Here is a 16,396-nt window from a genome sequence, read left to right as displayed (position 1 = left end):
GACTAGTACCGCTGCCCGGCCTGAAAGCCTGGACACTGACATTCTATTCCAGTTCCTGGCAGGCCTTGCATTTTTTTTTCCTGGAAAATGGGTTTGGTAAAGGTCTCCTATATCTTAGGTTCCCAACTTTGATGGGGACATTTGGGCCCAGGGTGACTGTGAGATGGGGGCTCTTCTCACCCTATCTCTGGCTCTTCAGACACATATGCCCCTCCAGAGCTGTACCCTAGCATACATGTGTACACACACACACACACACACACACACACACACCCTTCTATGCATCTATAGACATAACCCTTAAAGGCACACAGAATCACAGAATTTTTGACTTGGGAGGCACCTCAGTGACCATTTGACCCAACCCTGCCCCCACTATAACTGCCCCAACATGGGGCCATCTGGCCTCTGCTGGAAAACCTCTGGAGATGGGGAGCCCGCTTCCCTTCAGAGACCCGTCTCCCCTTTGTTCCGTTCGAAGAGCTGGGGGATGCTTCCTGACATCATGCCTAAATTTGCCTGAGCAGCTTCTGCCTCACATCGCTCTCGCCCCTGAGGGCTAACCAGAGCAAATCTAATCCTTCTTCAAATATTTGGAGACAGCTACTATGTCCTTCCGCCCTGAGTCTTCCTTTGTCCAGGTGGATGCCCCCACTTCCTTTCCTAGTCTTCATATGACAATCAAGGGAGTCCAGGACCTGCCACCCCCTCACTCCCACTCCCACCCACACACATGAACATACATGGAAAGACAAATACACACATGAACATACATGGAAAGACACATCATTCTGTCCTCTCCTTGCTGTTAAGTACCATTTTGGCAGAAGGGATGAAGGGGCCAGGTAGCTGAATGGGTATGATGTAACCCCCCCAAACTAGAATGAGCCCTAAAAAGGATGGTAAAAAGTGTCTGGGGGTCAGTCCCAGGAGCCCTCCCAGCTAGCCTGAGTGGATGGATGGGTGCACACACATGCATCTCTGTGAGTGCGCAAACATCTACTTACCTGTACATGTATATGGGAATATGTTGGTGGGTACATGTGTGCCCATTTCTGTCTGTCTGTGTCAGAGTGAGTGTGAGTGAATGAGAGTGTGTGTGTGTGTGTGTGTGTGTGTGTGTATGTGTGTGTGTGTCCTTCAGAGGAAGGGGCTAAGCTAACTGGAATGTGGCTGTATTTGCCCCAGCGCCCAAACCGGCTGTAATCTGATCCCCTGGGACTCACACAGTCTCTGTCCCTCTCTTCTCCCATTATTCTCCTTCTCCCTCTCACCCTGTCTTCTGTGTCCTTTGGTTCCTCCCTTTTTCCTTCCCTTCCTTTATTCCCTCCCTCCCTGACTCTCTCCTTCTTTTCTAGATCCAGAGGTCAGAGTCCAAGGCTCAACCCTGACATCTCCTCCCCCACCGTGTTTGTTGCCATCTCTACCTCCCCAGGACCCCACGGGGCCAAGACCTGCCTAGTCTCTCTCACCATGCTCCCGGCCCTGGCCCTGTTCTGGGCCCTGGTGCTGGGGGCCGAGGGGGGTCCAGCCAACAGTCCCCCTCGCCTTCGACTCTCCTTCCAAGGTAAGGAGCACCTGGTGGGAGAATTGCAAGGCTGGGTCAGGATGTGTGTTTCTGTGGGAATGTGTAACTGCTTGCGTGTGTGGCTGTGAGTGCGTGTCTGTATGAGTGCGTTACAAAATGTGAATACAACTGTGTAACTTTCTCTTTGAGTGTGCAAATGCAACTTTGTATCATTCTGGGAATGTGTAACTGTATATCAGTATGTAAAGGGGAGTACATGTGCGTGGGTATAACTGCATGTAGCTCTGTGTGTGCATGTGTGTGTGCACATATGTGTTTCACAGACTGTGTGTGCCAGGGCTGGTGCCTTGGTGTTCACATATCTGTATATCTGAGTGTGTGTACCTGGAGATGTAGCAGGGTGAATGGATCTGTGAGAAAGGAAAGAGGGATAGAAGGTCCCTGATCTGCCCTGAGTGGGAGGCTTCCCAGTGCCTAGAGTGGGAGAGAGCCGCTTCTGGGGGAGGGAGGTGCAGGGTCCTTGCCCAGATTGGGGGTGTCTCTGGGTAGAACCGAGATCCTCCTCCTATGCTAAGAGAGAACCTCCCTGGGGCCCTCTGGCTGTGGGGTCTCACATTAACTCTTGCTAGCCTCTGCCCTGACTCTGAACCCCCACCCCGGCTATTTCAGGGACAGAGATGGGAGCAGTAAGTCCATGTCTCTTTCAGATGACTGAATGGGTGTTCCCCTATTCTTCCCAAGATTTCCTAGGGCCCTGAGAACTCATGAGGTATCCAGTCCTGAGGCAGGGGTCGGGCCGCAGGTTGCTAGGCAGCAGTGTCTGGCGGCTAGTTTCCCTGGAGGCCTCAGCCCCAGCCTGGGAGCTGTGCTGGGGATAGCTGGGCAGGGATCTGAGGCCCCCAACACCACCACACACATACACCCTTGGGAAGTGGGAAGGTGTGGGAAATACACTCCTGGCCATCTCCTTGGAGGAAGGATGGATTCAGTGTTCCTCAGGCCAGCCCCTAACTGCCACCCCCCCCAGACTACGTCTGAGGCACCTGTTGCCCACCAAAGGCCTGGCAGATTGGCAGATTGGCAGGGAGAGAGCTTGGGTCCTGCCTCATGCCCCCCAGGGGATCTGTGATCCTCAATATTGAAAGGCCTTGGGTAGAAACTGAGGCTTAAGTGAATGGGAACTGAAGCCATCCAAAAAACAAGGTGCTCCCCCCATCCAGGCTAGACCTAAAACCCAGGTGTCCAAGTTTCCAGGCTCCAGAGCTCTCAGGAAAAATGAAATCTGGCCTGTGGCACCACCAGACACCATAGGCCCCATCCTTGCTCTGTGCGTCGCCTTCTCTCTTCATCCTCCCATTCTCTCTGATGTTTCCTGGCAGAGCTCAGGGCCCGGCATGGCCTTCGCACCTTCTCCCTACCTCGTACCTGCTGCTATGAGGCTCTTCTGCTGGATGAGGAGCGTGGCAGGCTATTTGTGGGTGCTCAGAATTACGTGGCTTCCCTCAGCCTGGATAACATCAGCAAACAGGACAAGAAGGTACCCAGAGACATGGTCGTGTTCCAGAGAAGCGTCCACCTCTGCAGATGCAGACTCATTCTCTGCTCCTAGAGACAAGGATCCCCCAAAGGACCCTCCCCTAGAGAGACATTCTTCCCAGAGATATCCTGAGAGAAATATTCTATCCTTCCTCCTGTTGGCATCTCTCACCATGAGATACAGCCCCATAGCAGAGGCATTTTCCCCAGACATATCCCCTAGAAGAGAGCATAGGATCACCGAGTTAGGGATGGAAAGGACCTCGGAGAGCATCTGTTCTAGCCCTCTTTTCCTTTCTTCTTAGAAACATCCTCCCCAAGAGATGCAGGACCCTGTCCCACCCCACCCACCAGTAGAGAGCTTCTCAGAGAAAAGGGTTCCTTAAAGTTGTATTTTTTCAGAAATCAACCCTCTCCCTCAGAAACATACTCCAGGAGAGACATTTCCTCCTTCCTCCCAAAGAAACCCTCTCCTCCACCGACACACACAAAACACTCAGGAGACATTTCCCTCAAAGATGTGTCCCCCAGGACACATATTCTCTGCTCTCAGTGACTGATTTCTGATTACACCCCCCCCCAGCTAAGTTAGATACAATTTCTTCAGATATATCCCCCTCCAAAGATAACTTACCCAGACACAGCCCCTCTGACATACCGCCCCCCCAGAGAAACACTCCCTCCCCTCCCAATCGACATTCCCCCAGAAGAAACATTCTCTGCAGAGATATTAACCCACCACTGAAAAACAGATTCTCCCTCCTAGAAAAAAGATCATCTCATATTCTGGGAGACATGTTCCCTCCCTTCAGAGATACCACCACTACCCAGAGCTCCTTTCTATGCCAAAGAGGGACACTCTCTCCCCCAGGTTCTACCCCGCCCCAGCCTCCCCTCCCCAAGGTCTAGCTCAGAGACAGAGGGCACCCTTCTCCAGCCCGCCTGATGTCTCCCTCTGTTTCTGTTCCCTCCCTCCCCCATCCCTGCTCAGCTGGCCTGGCCGGCGCCTGTGGAGTGGCGAGAAGAATGCAATTGGGCTGGCAAGGACATCAGTGTGAGTGACCAGTTGGCCTGGGCCCTCTGGGGGGATGAGGAGGGGCGAGGAGGAGAAGGGTCTCAGTATCTTCTGGGTTGCCCAAAGAGGGAGACTGAGCTGGCGGAGGTGGGGGAGATGACCTGGTATGTCTACCTTGGGAGAAGGCTGTGACTCGGCCCCCCTCATGCCTTGGAGGAGTCCGGCCTGTTTAATGGGGTAGTAGAAAGCAAAGGAGCTGGGAGAAGGGTGTGGGCGAGCCCGAACCCTGCCCTCAGCAGACTCAGTTTCAAGTCATCTGATCTTTTTATGTGATGGGGCAAACTGCTTCTCTTTCTGGGCCTCAGTTTACTCATCAATGAAATTGGAAGAGTAGCCCTTTCCCTGTCTGTCTCAGAGGGGAAGGGTATCCTAAGGGGATGGGCTCATCCTAAGCATTAAGGCCGTCTAGAAGTGTGACTGATGAGCTGAGTTGGGGGGGAGGGAGAGGCCAAGCTCAGACTCATCCGCCTTGGGACTGGAGGCTGGAGGAGAGGAAGACGTTGGGCCCAATGTCCTGTCTCTGTCTTCCCCCTGTCCAGGCTGAGTGCGTGAATTTTGTGAAACTGCTTCACCCTTATAACCGAACTCACTTGTACATCTGTGGGACAGGGGCTTTCCACCCCGTCTGTGGCTTCCTGGAGGTTGGGTACCGGATGGAGGTGAGGAGCAGGCTTAGGAAAGGGTTGGGGTAGTGGGACAAGCCGGAGCACACCCTGGCCTGAGGGTGCAGCTGCTTTCCTTCACCCCTCGCTTGGACAAGTTCCCAAAGTGGGGGGAGGGCAGGAGACTTTTAAACAGTCTCCCCTTGCCTGCTCTCAGGAGCCAATGCTGAAATTGGAGCAGAACAGCCTAGAGGATGGAAAAGGGAAGAGCCCCTATGATCCCAAGCACCGGGCAGCCTCCGTCCTTGTGGGTAAGACTTGAGCTCCTGAAATACCCCAGCATCCCCATGGTGCACTCCCACCTGCCATTCACGTTGCCTAGGGAGGGGAGGGGGGAGGGGGGAAAGGAGGAATGAAGCTAGGCTAGGGTTCCTTGAATTGTCCCAGGGGCCATTAAGACTATCCCATACACACACCCTGGGCTTCTTAGCAGCTGTCATCCCTCCTCATTCCCTGTGGCCTCCCAGAGACCCTTCCTGGCTCCCACAGCCCCATAAAACATCCTGGGTTCTCTTATCCCCTGTGAACCCATCCCCAAACTTCTGTAGATCCCCTCGATTGCCCCAGTTCCTTTCCAAGCTCCCCCAAACAATGGAGTTCCCTCCACTATGTTCCCCTGTCCTCTGTCCCACACCCAGGGCACGAACTTTACTCTGGAGTAGCCACAGACCTCATGGGCCGGGACTTCACCATCTTCCGAAGCCTTGGCCGGCGCCCCAACCTCCGAACAGAGCAACATGATTCTCGATGGCTCAATGGTAAGGTGGTTTTTTTTTTAATAGTATTTTTTTCCAATTACATGTAAAGACAATTTTTAACATTCATTTTAAAAATTTTTGAGTTCTAAATTTTCTCTTTCCCTTCCCCCTCTCTAAGATGGTAAGCAATTTGATATAGGTTATCAGTGTAAAAATATGTAAAACCTATTTCCATATTAGTCATGTGGTGAAAGAAGAAACAGGCCAAAAGAAAAAAAAAATCAATGGTGAGAGTCTTGAGAGGGCTCTAAAAAGCAGAGTGGGTGAAAAGGGCCCTAGAAGACCAAGAGTCATGAAGCCCAAGTTCAAATCATGGCCCTGCTACTAACTAGCCATCTGATATTAGGCAAATCACTTCCCTTCTCCTGGGCCTTAGTTTCCTCATCTGTGAAATGGGTACACTTGTAGTAACTGCCTTACAGAATGGCTATGAGCATAGAGGCTTGCAAACCTTAAAGTACTATGGAAATGAGTTATTATCATTATATTATCAGTTATAATAATTATTATGATGATAGGAGTCAGGAAACCCGAGGTCCAGTGCCAGTTTGGCTCTTTTTTTATTGCTGATTCCTCCACGGACAAGTCCCTTCCCTTGCCTGAGCTTCAGGTCCCTCATCTATATAATGAGAACAAGGATCCCTACCATACCTCCCTCAAAGACCCTGGGAGGGACCTTCAAACTCAGAATGCAGAATGTTAGAGCCGAGAGGGAGGGACCATAGAGCATGGAATATTAAGACACAGGATGTCCAAGCAGGAACAGACTTTAGAACTCAGCATAGAATGTCAGAAGGGGCCTGAGAGATTGTCTATCCCACCTCCCTCACTCCAGCTCCCAGAGGTGTTGTAATTAAGTGCTGCTTAAACTGTAAAGGGCCATATCTATGAGAGCACACGTGTTAATGTACATGCATATATGTAGGCACACACGTAGCTATGTGCTCCCTATACGTGCATGCATGCACACACACAACATCCCTGTTCAGGAAGGGAGGAGAGGGAGAGGATTTGTGTGGGGTGAGTGAAGTCAAATTGGAAAGAGAACAGGATAGCCTGGGCTCCCCAGATCGGTGAGCCTTGGGCTTCTGCTGCCCTCTAGTGTCCAATCCTTGCTTTGCAGCCGCCTCTGTTGCAAGAAGGGAGGAAGGAGTGGGGGAGAGATGGCTGGGATGGGGGTCCCCTGGGAAGAAGAGAGGCAGGGGTCTCCAGGATACTGACCGGACCCCTCCCTGGGGGCCCAGAGCCCAAATTTGTGAAGGTCTTCTGGATCCCGGAGAGTGAGAATCCCGACGATGACAAAATCTACTTCTTCTTCCGGGAGGTGGCGGTGGAGGGGAACCCTGGCCTGGGCCGGGTGTCGGTGTCCCGCATTGGCCAGATCTGCAGAGTGAGTCCCTGTCTCTATGCACGTACACACACGCACCCCAGAGGCACGCTCACTAATGGACACACTGTCCCTCTCACAGACACACTCACCCCATCCACCCTCACACAAAGAAACACACACTCATATAGACTTACACACATCATAATAAGAACAGCTAGTGGATAGATGGATAGTGTTTTAAGGTTTGCAAAGCATTTTACAAATGTTACCTCATGGGATCCTCACGATAATCTCAGAAAGTAGGTGCTATAATTATGTCCATTTTATGGAGGAAGAAAGTGAGGCAGACAGAGGTTAAGTGACTTGCCCAGGGCCACACAGCTAGTGTCTGAAGCCAGATTTGAACTCAGATCTTCCTGACTCCAGGTCCAGGGCTTTGTCCACCGAGCCACCTGGCTGTCTCTAACACCTAAACTACGACCACTAGTAGACACACGCACACGCGCACACACACGCACACACACGCACGCGTAGATACACCCCACATTCCTTCACATAAATATACACCTACCACACTCATACTCAAAAACAGATACACAGACACCCTCACGGGTACCTGCCAGACTTGGGGAGAGGTGGCCATACACATTCACACTCACATGCACCACTCATACCTGTTTGGCCAGGCCATTCCAGGATGAATAAGCAAGACCTTAGGTCACGTGGGCCGAGGAGGTTGGGGAAGATCCCTAACTCCCTTTCTGCCGCTGCAGAATGACCTAGGAGGACAGCGGAGCCTGGTGAACAAGTGGACGACATTCCTGAAGGCCCGGCTGGTCTGCTCTGTGCCTGGGGTGGATGGGACCAGTGACACGGCCTTCGATGAGCTTCGTGAGTGCTTGGGCCTGGGGCTGGGGTCCGAGATGGGCCCAGGGGCAGGGGGACAGATCCAGCTCCAGCTCCAGGAGCTGGGCTTGGGAGGCCTGGACCTTGGCTCTGGTCCTAGAGGCAGGGGGTTTGAGGAGCTCACTGACCCCGTGTCTTATACAGGTGATGTGTTCCTGCTACCTACAAAGGATCGAAGGAGCCCCCTTCTCTATGCTGTTTTCTCCACCTCCAGGTCAGAGCCTTGCTTGGGGAAATGGGAGAGGAAGGAAGCAGGACTGAGTTTGGGGGCAACTTGGGTCAGGTGGGAGTGTCTCACACACGTGTGTTTATGCATGTATACCTACCTAACCTGGAGCCTGCCACTGTCCCCCCAACAGCAGCGTGTTCCAGGGCTCAGCTGTCTGCGTATACAGCATGAATGACGTTCGGCGTGCCTTCCTGGGTCCCTTTGCCCACAAGGAGGGACCCAACTATCAGTGGGTGTCCTATCAGGGCCGGGTGCCCTACCCCCGCCCAGGCATGGTAGGTCCTGGGGGGCACAGACAAAGGAGGCGGGAAGGACAAAGCATTATCGACTAGATGTTCATCACCCACCCACCTCTTTGCACAGCCTCTATTTCCCCAAAGTACACCCTCCCTCTGGCCCTGCTCAAAATGCACCTTCTCCTGGAAACCTTAAATGTGTCCTCGGACAGGGCTTATATCTCCCCTTTGCCCGGTGGGCAAAGCTGTCTTTCCTCTCAGACCAAGGGCTCTGAAAGCAGGAGTTGATTATGACTTCCCCTTCTGAGCAAGGGTTTCCTGAGGTCAAATTCTTGTTTCCCCCTAGGCCAGGGGCTCCCAAGTTTGGGGGGTCATTGTTTGCACTGACCCTCCCCATGCCCACAAGGCCATTTTACCTCCCCAGTGTCCCAGCAAGACCTTCGGCACCTTTGGCTCCACCAAGGATTTCCCAGATGATGTGATCCAGTTTGCCCGAAACCACCCCCTGATGTACAACCCCATCCTGCCCGTGGGCGGGCGCCCCATCTTCCTCCGGACCAGCACCGACTACACCTTCACGCAGATCGTCGCTGACCGTGTGGCCGCCACTGACGGCCACTACGACGTCCTGTTCATTGGCACAGGTCAGAGCTCCTCCTGAGTCTCCCAATACCATGCTTCTTGTAGAAGCATAGATGCTATAGATCCAGAAAGGAAGCCTTGCGAATTGAATCCAACTCCTTTACTAAACTGAGGGAGGAATGAGGTGAAAGGACTGACTCAGGGTCACACAGAGTGATCGCTAGGCGTGGGATCCAACCCCTGGTCTCCTGGTTCCTAAGACAAGGCTTGTTCTTGACTTGTCTGTCAGAGCAGGCTCAGAATTCAAGGCCTCGCTGATGTGCTCACCCGCATGCCCTCCCCATTCAGCCAGTCTGACCTTATGCACCCCTGTCATGCCAGGCTCACGTCCACCCCCACACCTTGGCTCGTGCCCTTCCCTGCCTGGGCAGGTGCTGCTCTGCCTCGTTCAGAGCCAAGCTCCAGTCTCACCTCCCCATGAAGCCCAGGCCACCCTGAAGTGCCATGGGAATAAACATTTGGTAAGCACCTCCTATCTTCCAGGCACTGTGTTAAACACTTTACAAATATTATCTCCTTGGATCCTCACAACAGCCCTCTGGGAGGGAGGTGCTATTATTAATCCCCATTTTACAGTTGAGGAGACTGAAGCAGACAGAGGTTAAGTGACTTGCCCAGGGTCACACAACTAGCAAGCGGATAAGGCTGGATTTGAACTCAAGTCTTTATGATGACAGGCCCACTGCCACCTAGCTGCCCCTGAATCTTGCTTTAACTCCCCTTCCCCACAGTGACAGAAGAGTCACAGAATCACAGAAAGAAGAAACTCACAGGCGCAGCTAGGTGGCACAGTGGATAGAACTCTGGCTTTGGAGTCAGGAGGACCTGAGTTCAAATCTGGTCTCAAACCAGACACTTGACACTAGCTGTATGACCCTGGGCAAGTCACTTAACCCCAACCGCCTCACAGCAAAAAAAAAAAAAAAAAAGGAAGAAGAAGAGGAAGAACAAGAAGAAACTCACAGTGCCAACACTTAGAGGAGATGCTAACCTGGTACCTTCCCTTGTACCTTCTCTCTCTCTGTCTCTCTCTCTCTGTCTCTCTGTCTTCACCCCCCCCCCGTCTCTCTCTCTCCCCCTCTCCTCTCTCTTCCTCTCTCTTTCTCTCCTTCCCTCCTTCCTTACTGCTTTCCTCCCTCCCCCCTCAGACCTGTGTGCTCGCACCCACGCATGCATACACACACACACACACACACACACACTCACACACACAGAGCTAAAAGGAATTATGTAATACAAATTTTGGTGCCAAAGGAATGAATTCATCTTGACGTTGGGGAAGACTTTCTTTTACTGAGCCTCAGTTTCTCGCTCTGTAAATCTGGGGCAGAGTAAGGGGAGATTGGATCTGATGGTCTCATCCTCTTCCAGGCTCTGACTTCAGAGGTTTCTCTCTGTCTCCCATATAACACAGCTGACACTCAGCTGCATCCCAGGGAGGCCCCTCCCCCTCCCCCCCATTCAGTTCAATTCAATCCAATCAATTCTATTCAGCAATAATTTACTAAGCAGTATGTGAGAGGCAGCCTGGCATAGTGGCTACAGAGCCAGCCTCCAAAGCCTGGGTACGAGGTTGGCCTCTGTGTGACCCTGGGTAGATCCTGAAACCTCTCACAGTGCCTTAGGCAACTCCCAAGGACAGTTTGTCTAAGGGAAAGCACCAGCCTGCCCTGGTAGAGTTCACTGGACAAAGATGGCGGGATACGGGTGTGTGGCTCCTTCCCCCCTCCACCAGGGGTGCCCAGCCCAAGATTGCCGCTCTCTCATGCAGACGTTGGCACAGTCCTCAAGGTGATCTCGGTACCCAAGGACAGCTGGCAGAGCACAGAGGGACTTCTGCTTGAGGAGCTACAGGTGTTTGAGGTGAGAAGGCAGTGGGCCCCCCCCCCATGGAGCCCTGCTTGGCTAGGCCCCCACTCAGCCCTGACCCCTGTGTCTTTCCCTTCCAGAATGCTGCTGCCATCACCAACATGCAGATCTCCTCCAAAAGGGTGAGCGTCTGGGATGGGGAGGAGGGGCCTAGCACGGCTTGTTCTGGGGGCTCCGGAGCTTCCTGGCCCCTCAGTGCCAGCCTCATTGCTACTAGATGCCACCAGCTGCCCTCCAGAGGGTCCATGCTTTCCCCTGTATGTATTCCTGCCAATATTCCTGGACGGGAAGCTAGGTTACCTGAGAGAGGTTATCAGTAGTAGGAGAGAAGTAGTAGGAGTAGGAATAGGAGTAGGAGGAGTAGTAAGAATAGGAATAGGAGGGGCAGCTAGGTGGTGCAGTGGATAGAGCCTTGGAGTCAGGAGGACTTGAGTTCAAATTTGGCCTCAGACATCTGATACTTACTAGTTGTGTGACCCTGAGCAAGTCACTTAATCCCAATTGTCTCACCAAAAGGAAAAAAAAAAGGAGGAATAGTAGTAGTAATAGTACACTTTAAAGTTTGTTGTTCAGTCGTATACGACTCTTTGTGACCCCATTTGGGGTCTTGGCAGACCCCAGTGTTTCTCGGCAGAGATACTGGAGTGGTTTGCCATTTCCTTCTCCAGCTCATTTTACAGATGAGAAAACTGAGGCAAACAGGGTGAAGTGACTTACTCAGGGTCACAAAGCTAGAAAATGACTGAGGCTGACTTTGAACTTGGGTCTTCCTGACTCCAGGTCTGGTGCTCTATGCACTATGGCGCCACCCAACATGCTCCATTTATGTTATTTCACTTAAAACTTACAAGAGCCTTGCAAAGTATGTAAGGCCAATGTCATCCCCAATTCATAGATGGGAAAACTAAGCCTTCCCAAAAATGAAGTGGTAGAACCCGGGTCTGCTGACTCCAGAGCCAGCTCCATCCTGCCACTAACTTGCCACGTGAGCTGGGGTCAGCCTCTTCCTCTCTCTGGTCCCAGTTTCCCATACAGTTGGGCTGGGCTTGCCCTGGCACTGATAATGATGCTTTGTCTCTCTCTCCCTTCTCTGAATCCCAGCACCAGCTTTATGTGGCCTCCCAGAGTTCTCTCTCCCAGCTGCCCCTGCACCGATGTGCCGCCTACGGCCGTGCCTGCGCCGAGTGCTGCCTGGCCCGAGATCCCTACTGTGTCTGGGACGGGGCTGCCTGTACCCGCTACCTGCCCAATACCAAGAGGTGTGGGGTCAAGAGACAAGAGCTGGGAGCGGGGGAGAGGCCGAGGGATGGGGGGAGATGTGGGCTGGCGGGCTAAGGGGCTGGTGGTCAGAGAACCAGAGACTTGTGAGCCAGGGTACCAAGGAGGCTAGGGAGCCAAGGCAAGAGGGAGATAGAAACCAAGGGGCCAGGGGTGTGGTTCCCACCTACCATGCCCATGGGACATCCCTCCAGTTCTGTGGCTATGGCAGAGGGGGCTTGGCGCCAAGAGGTATCTCAGCATCCCAGGGACTTACCACATCTCTGCTTTCACCTTAGGAGGTATCGTCGCCAGGATGTTCGGAATGGGGACCCCAACATACTATGTTCTGGGGGTGAGTGACCCTTAGGTCAGTTTCCTCCTCCCACAGTCCCTCAGACCCTAAAGAGAAACTCCCTAAGGCCTTCACCATGCGTGAGGGGGCTATTGACAGGCTAGGCCTTAAACCGGACACCCATCCCCATAGTCAACCCCTTCCACTGCCACCTCGATCCAGAACCCCAACAAATTCCACAGCTGAGCCCCTGTGCACTCTCCCCTAGACCCTCCACGCCAAACACTGCTGGAGAAGAAGCTCTTCGGGGTGGAAGGCAGCAGCATCTTCCTTGAATGTCAGCCCAAGTCCCTGCAGGCCCAGGTGCTGTGGACCTACCAGAGGGCAAGTGATAGCCCCCGAGCCCAGGTAAGCATCCCCCACATTGGGCCTGGCATCACTGTCCTACGTGACACCCCAACCCCTGTCCTGACATGCATGAGCTTGGACAATACACTTCCCCTTTGGGGGCCTCAGTTTCCCTCCCTTTAAAATTGGGGGGGTTGGGCCAGGTGATCCCTGAGGTCCCACTTGACATTAGCAGTCTGTCGTCTCCAGTGCTGGAAATGTAAGTTGTCGTTCTCTTCCAGCTTAATGTTCTATGTCCTATCCGTATCCCACCCCTACCTGTAGGTGTACCCCGAGACTTTGTCCTGGCTTCTCTTTCTATTTCTGTCTCTATCTCTGTCTCACCATCTTGCTCTGTCTCCGTCTCATTCAGTTCTCATCAGCTTCCACGGGTTTAATTATCATCTCTAAACAGATGACTCAGATCTAGACATCCAGCCCCAGTCATTCCCCCCGAGCCTCAGTCTTTCATCACCTGTTGCCTCTTGGACATCTCAAGCTGGATATCCCAGAGATAGCTCAAAATCAGTGTGTCCAAAACAGAAGTCATTACAGTCTTCCCCCTGAAACCCACCCTTCCTCCAGACTTGCCTGTTTCTGTTGAAGGCGCCATCTTTTTCTGGTCTCCAAGGTTCAGAACCTTGGCATTATCTCTTCTTCCTCTCTATCACCTCACATATCTGATCATTTGACAAAACTCTGTTGTTTCTAGCTGCACAACATCTCTCCCAACCAACCCTCCTTCTCTCTACTCACATAGCCACCACCCAGGTTGGGTCCCTCCTCACCACTTGCCTGTATGTCTTAACTGATCCCCTGCCTCGAGAGTCTACTGGCCTTCTCTCGTCTCCCTGTCTTTGTGCTGGCCATCCCCCATGTCTCATGTCTGGAATGCACCCTTCCCTCACCTCTGCTTCAAGCATTGCTTGAGTGCTGGGGATATAATTGTGAAGAATAAAACAATCCCTCCTTTCAAGGACCTTAATCTCTCTTCCTCCTAGGCAGCTAGGTGGCGCAAGGGATAGACCACCAGGACTGGATTCAGGTAGACCTGAGTTCAAATCTAGCCGCAGACACTTAGTAGCTGTGTGACCCTGGGCAAGTCACTTAACCTCAGTTTTGTAAAATGGGAATAATAATAGCACTTACCTCCCAGGGTTGTTGTGAGGATCAAATAAGACAATAATTATAAAGTGCTTAACATGGTCCCTAAGATAAAGCCCTTCCTGACTCCCCCTAAACATTAGTGCCTGCCCTTCCTTTCTTGGATTTGTTCCGTATTTATTCTGGATACATTCACAAATATACTTGTCTCCCCCAAATAGAGAGAAGGGATTGCTTCATTCTTTGCATTTCTGTCTCCAGTACCTAGCATGTGGCCCTTGCGGTAGGAGCTTAAGAGATATTCATTGGAGCAGTTAGGTGGCACAGTGGATAGAGCTCTGGCCTTGGAGTCAGGAGGACCTGAGTTCAAATTTGGCCTCAGACACTTGGCATTTACTAGCTGTGTGATCCTGGGCAAGTCACTTAACCTTGATTGCCTCATCAAAAAAAAAAAGAGAGAGAGATATGCATTGATCGATGAAGGACCCTTCCAGTTCTGATAATCTATGTTGTAAGGACCTTTTAAAAGGCTTCAAGAACCATTCCATTTAGAATTGTGACCCTGAGGAAATCTCTTAACCTCTCTGAGCCTCCATTTCCTCATCTGTAAAATGGAGATAATAATACCTATGACACATGCCTCAAAGAGTTGTTATGAGGATCAAAGGAGATCCTGTATGCAGAACCCTTTGCCTATCTTAAAGGGCTATGTAAATGTCATCATTACATTGCTGATCCTGGTTACTGTTAAGGCCCCTACACGTTCCATCTTGTATGCTTGAAAGGCCCTTCTTGTTCTAACTTTCTACATTCTAAGGCGTGACCTTCTGTGATCCCCAGGTGCACTTGGATGACCGAGTGATCCAGACAGACCGGGGCCTGCTCCTCCTCAGCGTGGGCCCCCAGGACACTGGCTTCTACCACTGCCACGCTACAGAGCACGGCTTCACCCAGCCCCTCCGGCGGCTCAGCCTGCGCGTGGTGGGCGCCCACCAAGCCGAGCAGCTGACCAGGGCTGAGGAGGCCCAGGGAATGGGGGCAGGGTCCCCTGCTAGCCACAAGCTCTGGTACCGAGACTTCCTGCAGTTGGTAGACCCGCCTGGAAGGGGTGGGGGCGGCCCTATGTGCCCCCCATCTTGGAGTAGCGCTAAGGAGCCCCATTTGCCCTCAGCCCTGGGGCCTCGGCCAAAGGGACACAAGTGGAAACATCTGGAGGAGAAGCGGAAAGGAAGGAACCGCCGGACCCATCCCCCAGACCCTCCTCGGGCTGATCGGGGACCACGAAGTGCGGCCCGATGGTGACCCCGCCACCTTTTCCCCAGAAATCAGTGGGGATTGAGGGGCCAAGGGACCAAACTGGGTGTCCTGCTTCCTGCCTAACTGGTGTGCCTTTCAACCCCTTAATGTGGAGAAGAGCTCCCAGGAGACATAGACTGGCCTTTGGTGGGGCAGGGGGTCCCCTTTCAATCTCCCTGCCCTGGGGGCCCAGAGCCGGGGATACAACCACTGATATATTTATTAACAGACCGTAACCAATGAATGTAACCCCAAGAGGGGCCAGAGATGGGACCGGGGGCCTGCTGGTGGTCTGGGGTCATGTCTGTCCCCTTCCTTTGTGCCTCATTTCCTGCTTGTTAGGTCTGGGTCCAGCAGACAGAGCTGGCAGTGCCTGGGGCTTGAGAAGGTTCACTGACCAACGACCCCAGTATCCCAGACCAGACAATCAGTCCCAAGTCATTGGGGGAGGGGGAGTTTGAGAGCGTGGGGGAGAAGTGCATCCCCCCGGCCTTGGGAAAGAGCAAAAACCACCATCTCTTATGCTTTAAGTAAAGCATATGGCAAGTTGAGAACTTTCCCCCTAAAGCTAGCGGTCCCCCAGAAAGAGAGAGGAGAGAGCAGGAGATATGGAGCAATTATGGGGCAGGAATGGGAGGGGGGGTAGAGGAAATGTATGAAGTTAATACAACAACCAGGTCATTAGCCAAGGAGGGAGCACTGCCTTTCTGGGCCAGGGACCACAAAGAATTGTGGGGATCACACGTGTGTCTCTGTGTTTATGTTTGTGTGTCTGTGTGTGGATGTATGTACATGAGAAGGCAGCAGGCTACTGGGGAGAGAGCCTTGGTTGGCCAGGGTTCAAATTCTGCCACAAATTCACCGTGTGATCCAGGGTTAATCCCTTTCCCTTTCTGGGCCTCAATTTCCTTTTGTATAAAATGGAAATAATTCCTGCCCTGCCTACCTCACAGGGCTGTTGTGAGGATCAAGTGAACTAACAGATGTGAAAGTGCTTTGGAAAGTATAAAGAACTGTACAAATGCAATATATTATTATTATTATTATATGCGTGCTAGTGTGTGCATAGACGATAGGTAAGACGGGAAGGGCCACCTAAGGTTCCATGTACATTCAAATGCCCATTCGAGGTGTGAACACACCCTTTCCATATTCTCGAGATGCTCCAAGTCTAGTAAGTTGGCCAAACTTGATGGGGTGGTCAGTGAGCCTTAGGTTTGCCCTCCCTTCTTTGGAAAGCTGATCTCTCATTTTTGCAGTTGTTGTTCACCCTTCATTCTTGAAGA

General features: G+C 52.3%; 1 protein-coding gene across 3 annotated transcripts in view; it reads left to right on the top strand.

Annotated features, from left to right (window-relative positions):
• The window catches only part of SEMA3B (semaphorin 3B), a 21,195-nt gene extending 5,042 nt beyond the window's left edge, over nt 1-16,153 (top strand). For 2 of the 3 annotated variants that reach the window (XM_027837184.1, XM_027837185.1), the window contains exons 2-18: nt 1,359-1,567; nt 2,908-3,065; nt 4,056-4,118; nt 4,679-4,798; nt 4,959-5,052; nt 5,440-5,559; nt 6,804-6,949; nt 7,663-7,780; nt 7,940-8,009; nt 8,155-8,299; nt 8,685-8,904; nt 10,674-10,765; nt 10,852-10,893; nt 11,873-12,030; nt 12,328-12,383; nt 12,592-12,731; nt 14,655-16,153. In XM_027837184.1, the coding sequence (XP_027692985.1) occupies nt 1,474-1,567; nt 2,908-3,065; nt 4,056-4,118; nt 4,679-4,798; nt 4,959-5,052; nt 5,440-5,559; nt 6,804-6,949; nt 7,663-7,780; nt 7,940-8,009; nt 8,155-8,299; nt 8,685-8,904; nt 10,674-10,765; nt 10,852-10,893; nt 11,873-12,030; nt 12,328-12,383; nt 12,592-12,731; nt 14,655-15,116 (2,298 nt within the window). In that variant the 5' untranslated portion in view covers nt 1,359-1,473 and the 3' untranslated portion in view covers nt 15,117-16,153. The remainder of the gene's footprint in view (nt 1-1,358; nt 1,568-2,907; nt 3,066-4,055; nt 4,119-4,678; nt 4,799-4,958; nt 5,053-5,439; nt 5,560-6,803; nt 6,950-7,662; nt 7,781-7,939; nt 8,010-8,154; nt 8,300-8,684; nt 8,905-10,673; nt 10,766-10,851; nt 10,894-11,872; nt 12,031-12,327; nt 12,384-12,591; nt 12,732-14,654) is intronic. The other variant, XM_027837186.1, reaches the window with a different exon arrangement.
• The last annotated feature ends 243 nt before the right edge of the window (nt 16,154-16,396 follow it).

This window comes from Vombatus ursinus, unplaced genomic scaffold, assembly GCF_900497805.2.
Source record: "Vombatus ursinus unplaced genomic scaffold, bare-nosed wombat genome assembly UNPS02014820.1, whole genome shotgun sequence".
Classification (NCBI taxonomy): Eukaryota; Metazoa; Chordata; class Mammalia; order Diprotodontia; family Vombatidae; genus Vombatus; species Vombatus ursinus.
The sequence above is the reverse complement of the archived record's forward strand: the minus strand, read 5'-3'. Positions and strand labels throughout refer to the sequence as shown.